The following is a 6,886-nucleotide window of genomic DNA, read 5'->3' on the forward strand; positions in this document are numbered from 1 at the left end:
GTAAAATAATACAAAAAATAAATATGCTTTAAGTAGCATGTGAGGGGTCAAACTAGGTGTTTTTCGGGATTCTGAATCCAATGCAAACATTTATTTTGCAGGAAAACCATTCCTTGGGCTAAAAACGGACCCCATATAAGTGATAAAAGTATGGTTTAGTGATGAGTCATCACTTTTCAACAGTTTTGTGGTGGCCGTTTCTCGGAAAGGAATGTTTTTCGTGCAAAACAAATGCTTGCATTGGATTCAGAATCCCGAAAAACACCTAGTTTGACCCCTCACATGCTACTTAAAGCATATTTATTTTTTGTATTATTTTACTCTATAGTAAAGTCTATGAGAGCCCAACTTTGATTGGCTCCCACAAGTTTCCCAAGACAAAGAACTCAACTGTCTTGTTAAGACCTGTTGCTCTTCCTTATGATCTTTGGCATCTCCAAATGTTTGAATGCTGCTCAATGTACATGTATGCCATAGACATTAAACAATGAATGTAAAGTTTTGACATTTGGTTTGTCAGGGGAAAAAACATGCTTAGTTCCATCATGTGCATACTGAAATAATCATCAATGATAATCATCATTATAAGACCCAAATTTACCCTTAAACGTATGCCCACAATGACTTACTGATTAGCCACATGTTTTGTAGCAGGCAATCATGTAGGCTATAGCTGACTTTGCATTATGCCTACTTCAGATCATTTCCCCAATTTTTGTTTTAAATATATATATTTTTGAAAGAATAGACATTTTAACATCGTTACCAAGCAACACATTACAACAAAGGGGCCAAAATGAGTTTCCTCAGACTGGTGGCTGGGATCCCTTAGAGATAGGGTGAGAAGTTCAGTCACCCGAGAGAGACTTGGAGTAGAACCGCTGCTCCTACACTTGGAAAGGAGTCAGCTTAGGTGGTTCGGGCATCTAGTACGGTCGGATGCTCGGGATATGGAAATCTGGAAGTCTCAGTTGGAACTGTTACCCCCGCGACCCGATTCCGGATAAGCGGTTGAAGATGGATGGATGGATGGATGGATGGAAGTGGCCATTATTGGCTAGCAATAAATGTGTCCCTAGTTTTTTTTAGCTGACTCCCCATCTCTAGACCTTTGTACAGTTTAGCTGGAGGCACATGGATGTGGTTGGAAGATATGTCAGCCTCTCTGTGAAGTGCATGTTGCACTTTGCACGTGCCTTCATGTGGAATTGAAAGCAGCTTTTCCCATGCTGGAGATCTGTCTTTGATAACCAAGTCCCATATAGGCCAATTCACAGAAAATGTGCAGTTATATTATTTAGGTAATTAACTCAAGAGCCTACTACAGGTCTAAGTAAAAGAAAATCAAACACAGTTTGAAGTGAGTGGTGCAGTTGAATGTGTGTATGTGTGTGTGTGTGTGTGTGTGTGTGTGTGTGTGTGTGTGTGTGTGTGTGTGTGTGTGTGTGTCTCTGTCTAGGCTGCGCAACAGCGCCACTTGGTCACCCAGGCCTGCCACTTGGTCACCCACTGGGATTGCACCTGTTGGTACTGCATACATACATGATACAAAGAGACATACACACTAGTGGTGTGTCGTTCAAGAGTGATTCGTTCATAAGAATCGAATCATTAGCGAGACTTGTGAACGATTCGTTCAAATCCCTGAAATGTGTCGAGGACGGGCTGTACTCGCGACGTAGTAAAAACGCTCCTGCGATTGTGTTTTTCACTTGACGATCGCGCTATGAACAGTGAAAGTGAACAAATCGCTTGAACAGATCATTACCGTGAACAAAATGATGCATTCACTGAAATGAACGGGATTGCCCATCATTAATACACACTAAGTCAAACGTGGGAAGCCGTTTGCACCGCTCCAAAAAAAATCTGCACATTCTGAATGGAAGACATACTGACAGTATGTGCAGGTAAATAAGAAGGGGAAAAGGGCCTTATGGCTCTATGCCTTATATCTTCTCCACACTTTTAATTAAAAAAAAAAGTCTGGTCATTTCCATATCTGTCTTACATTTGCTAAAATATAAATAAAATAAAATAATGCTATGTAGAATTCCACTTCAAAAGAAGTGTTCAAAACAGGTTGCTATATATTTATGTTTTAAAGATCGACACAAAGGATTAATTAAAATAACTTTAAGGTTTTTATTTTCATACAGATCACATCACAGTTTTAACATATCAAATAACCGCACACTCTTTTTCACGCTTTTTACAAAAATAATAGGCTATTTAAACTTGACAGGAGGAATTCAAATACAAAATAAATAGACAATTCATAACAACAACTAATCAGCACTCTGGTTGCAGTCCGTGCTGGACTCTGCTGTGATATTGAACCGTGCGACCAGTGCGCTCCTCAGATACGGTGGTAATAGGTCGCTCCTCACTCAATGTCACCTTTCAGTCTTTCCATCGGTCTCTGGCTATCGGCCATGTCTGGGCATGCATTCTCATAGCTGTGAGCACCGGGGTCAACACCCCCAGAAAGATGTGTGCAACTGCCTCTACAGCGTCACCCTCAGTCAGTCAGTATAACTCTCCACGTTGCGGGATACATTCACCAACAAGAATAGGAAAAGAGTGGGTATTGGCTCCATTCCGCTACATTGCTATGGTGATACCCATGGTGCACAGCTTGTGTGGTGTAATCAGCGGGCAAATGGTGAGGAGGAGGTGGGTACTGGGTGGGACCAGGACCGCCCCACTGGCCCAGGGCCTGCTCAGCACCATAGGGGTTGTAGATGTGGTGATGGCTAAGCACTCCCTGCTTACTGGCTTGGGCCATGCTCATGTTGAGTACCCCGGTAGCGTAGTCCTGGTGGTGGGCCGGGAGGGGCTGTTGCTGTGGCCCACAAGAAGATGGTCCGTTGTCATGAGTACGGGACTTGGAAGAATCGGGGTGATCCGGCACAGTTGCAACATCGGGGACTCTAGCCAGGGACTCGAAGCTTGTATGTCCTGAGCCTCCGTTACTGCTGCCCACGCTGGAGGAAGGAGAGGGAGGTTTTGCAAACTCATGGATCCTAAAAAAAATCAAAAGAGAAGGTTCAGAATCATCTTACAAACCAAGAACAGGAATTTCATGTCCCTATTGACACAATACACATGCACGCCAGGCATCAAGAACAGTTAGCTTTGAGAATGCCCAGAGATGAGCCCTGGGCATTAGAAGAAAAGGGGAGGCATTAAGGTTTTTTAGCATGAAAAAACAAGTGCTTCTATTTCCCAACATTCGTCAGGGTTGTGCTAGTGGTGCAGGGTGTAAGTCATTAATTACCTGTAAGGTTGATAAGATGCTGGTCCTGGTACAAGCTGTTCCGTATTGTACATATCTCTCGTGTCAGTGCCTGCGGGGGATTCTGTGCGCACACTCTGTTCCCTCTCAGCGGCCCATGGGGAGTAGCGTTCCTCCTTGACCTCTTCTTTGCTTTTTGGGATATCTCCCTCCTCTCCCTCATAACCCTCATATGAAAAACCTGTAATCAAATAAAGATGAATTAAATAAAGACCAAAACATATTCGCCATCATCACAAACAGAAACAAACACCGACAGAGTGAACATTTTGAAACCAGCCGTACCTGTAGGACTGTCCTCATCAGACTCCCTTTTCATCATGGCATTCTTCTTGGCTCTCTTTTCTGGGCAGCCTCCGGCTTTGGCTGCACGTCTGCAAAGAAACAATAATAATAAAATGTATTGGTTAGAAAGAGAGCGTACATATCCAATATGTAAACAAACCGAAATGAACCTGTTCAAAGTAATGCCACCATACTGCATTTACGGTAATTACCTTTTGCCACTAGTTCCTTCCTCTTCATCACGGAAACGTTTTGCAAACGGATTGTTATCCACCTTCAGTTTTGTTATCTAGGGGAAGAACAAAAGTGGTTTAAAATCACAGTTAGAGTTCTTGTTCTCTTGTAATGTTTATGCGTGGCAAGAGTCACAGTAGCAACAGTGGGAAAAAAACACTCACCCTGGTGTTCTGGTAAGCAGTGACCGCTGTGAACGAGGTCTCGGGGAAGGTGAATGTCTGAAACATGCTCCACCCGACGCTGTACAGGTCTTCTGCCTGAACCAGGTGGAAGCGCGGATGGTACCGATGCATGGAGTGCAAAATGATCTGGTGAGAGAAAAAAACTGATTAAAATCTACAGCGAAATAAGTCAGTATATAATAGAAATAGAGCATGCACACTTCACACAAAGATAACGTTGTTGTCGGATGAAAACCTTTGGTATGTCCAAAACGTTAGTTTTCTCATTTATCATTTTGAAAATGATTTAAACTAGCACACAACAAGCACACAACGCCTCGCACCGCGAGGCGTTGTGAGCTTGTAGATCTGCTGTTTTCACTACTTTTGTGCGACGGCCTTGTATGATGATGCAGGACTTTGCGAAAAAATGTAGAAATTTGAAACTTGGAGATACGAGGTTTCTACCCGACAACGACGATAAGCAATAATGTATTCTGCTTAATTTGTATTCATTGAAAGGTTAGCACTTTATTTTACCATAAATTGCTCTACTAGCAACCATTCTATGATTTTTTTTTCCAATTATGATTTATCATTTTTTGAGTGGAACTGAGGACTTAGTTCTATGACATTAAAATACATTCATTGTGTTTTCAGTTGAACTTACATGGCCATGCTGGTCCAGGGTGTTGTTGGTGAGCTTCAGCTTGAGGAAGGAGACAGACTGCTTCATCCAGTGGCACCCTGGGGCGGGAGAGTCTGGGTGCACGTAGGTCCTGCAGGGAGGCTGGGGCTCTGCTTTTCCTGCCACCTCCCATTTCTCTTTATTCCACTAGAAGATAAGCCAAAGTGTCATTATTATCTGCCATACAAAAAGGTGATATTATGATAGGGCACCGTCTTCCCTTCCCACAGTGTTTTAGGGGCAGGCTAGATAGAGCACAGAGTGATGGCTGGCTGGTTGCCACCCACAGAGAAAAAGGCATAGTACAGTGGGGTCCCAGCAGGGGATAGAAAAACAGGAAGAGATAACATCCTTTGATGTGCAAGGAGGGGGGGTGATAAACAGGGGGATGGAGTTGTAGTAACAATTTTAGTTAGGGAACTCTATTTCCAATGTCATAGGTGTGGGGATGAATTAAACATTTCGCATAGTTTCCATTTACATACAACGGTGTATTAGTATTGATATTTTAGTCAAGGGCTGAAATGAGATTACTTTCTGACTGGATTCTTGAAAGAAATCTTACCTTATATCTGAAGCTATCCTCTGGGACCATGTCTACCAACAAGATGTACTTGACACATGGAATCAGGCCAGCGAGGTTGACCTTACAGTGGGGAAACATTCTCCTGAAAAACAACAAATGCACACATGCATAAATACAAGACAGCAGCAACAAACATACTGCTTCCTTAACCACTAAAATCATATATACTTGGTTGACTGCGGTCCCCCAGTGGGCTATCCTTGACTGTTAACCCCCTTCTTGTTTAAAAATCTCCTGCAGTGCATTGTGAGCTTGTAGGTCAGCGTTTTTCAGCAAAGGTTTGACTATTATGACAAGCCCAGGATAGGGACACCAGGGCTAATGTAATTTAAAAAATCACAATAACTACAACTTTAGATAGCTTTCATACATTATAGTATACAGTTATATTATAGTATCACACTGATATCAATGTCACTTTAATAATCATCTTTACACTCTCTGAGTTAAATTAACTTTGTTTTTTGCTTGGCAGTGTGTGTCTTTTCTTTATCTTACCTGCCCGATTTAGTAATGATCATCTCTGTTCCAATTTCATGAAAGTCCTTCCAGAGGTCATTGTCCTCTAGAGTGAGCTTGATGCTGCTCTGGTGGTAAGCATCAGGTCCAGGGGCCACAGAGGATGGAGGTGGGATACTGAAGTTGGGCTTCATGTCTAGCAAAGGGTAGAGATGGATTCATTAGAAACTAACATTCTGGAAGATCAAGATATTTGAGCCATTGTGATCAAATGAAAATTAGACATGAATGCTATAGATTATAGGAGAATCCTGTTTTGACAAAGCGATGAAATCTCCAGGGCCAGAGAGTAATGCTCACCTCTAATGGATTGCATTCTTCCGATTCAGCGGCGGCAAGTGAGAAGCGGAGAAGAATAATGCCGATAGGGCCAATCTGTAGCCCGGTTATCCTGAAATATCCAAAGTGAATGTTGGTATTGGTCCACGGTCCCTCCTATGTCTTCTTGTGTGTTGAGTAAAATCCAGTGGCTTAAGAAATAGGTTAGGCAGCAAGTCAATGTTGAGTCATCAGTTACTTCTGCAGAACTGCAGCAGGACATATCTGTGGCATGGGGTGTCCCTGACTTTTAAGGGGAGCCCTGCAGTGGGAGGGGTCAAGACAGCCATTCTGTGTCTTTGAAGTGGCACAATGATGGGTCAATGTTCCACTCTGATTGGAGGGTGCAGGAAATCAAAGAGACTTAACAGAGCCTTGATACCGTCCCCACAGGAAGAGGGACGGAGGAAATGCATCTTTATTAACTGCTAAGAGACTTTTAAACAAATATGGACAGGCTTCCCCAATGAAGAGTGCATCTGTCCCGCTCACAGAATCTGTGAAAATACAATTCAGACATAAGTGCAATTCAGACATAGCCTAAGTACAACTGGGACATAAGTGTACACAAAATAGACATTTAGTGTCTTTATGCAATGTGGTCAAATATCCCATATAATTCCATTGACAGAACTCGTAGAATTAACAAGATTTAATTGTAAAAATAACCCAATGCATTTTCTTATTTTTCCCCATTAAATAATAGCCTTTTGGTCGCCACAACCAAACAAAAGTTCTGATGCCTATGAGTCTCCTAAATACAAATGTTGCCTACTGGTGTGGATTTGCATTAA

The 6,886-nt window shown here is 42.4% G+C and overlaps 1 protein-coding gene across 1 annotated transcript; it reads right to left on the reverse strand.

Moving 5' to 3' along the window:
• Positions 1-2,560: 2,560 nt before the first annotated feature.
• On the reverse strand, positions 2,561-6,382 carry tbx16 (T-box transcription factor 16; the record flags this gene model as incomplete). Its single annotated transcript, XM_080738547.1, is given in 10 exon segments — positions 2,561-3,026; positions 3,281-3,480; positions 3,485-3,572; positions 3,574-3,672; positions 3,796-3,872; positions 3,982-4,128; positions 4,652-4,816; positions 5,235-5,337; positions 5,754-5,910; positions 6,292-6,382. Coding segments are annotated over 10 exon segments (1,593 nt in total).
• Positions 6,383-6,886: the final 504 nt, after the last annotated feature.

This window comes from Nannobrachium achirus (genome assembly GCF_963921795.1).
Source record: "Nannobrachium achirus genome assembly, chromosome: 12".
Taxonomy (NCBI): domain Eukaryota; kingdom Metazoa; phylum Chordata; class Actinopteri; order Myctophiformes; family Myctophidae; genus Nannobrachium; species Nannobrachium achirus.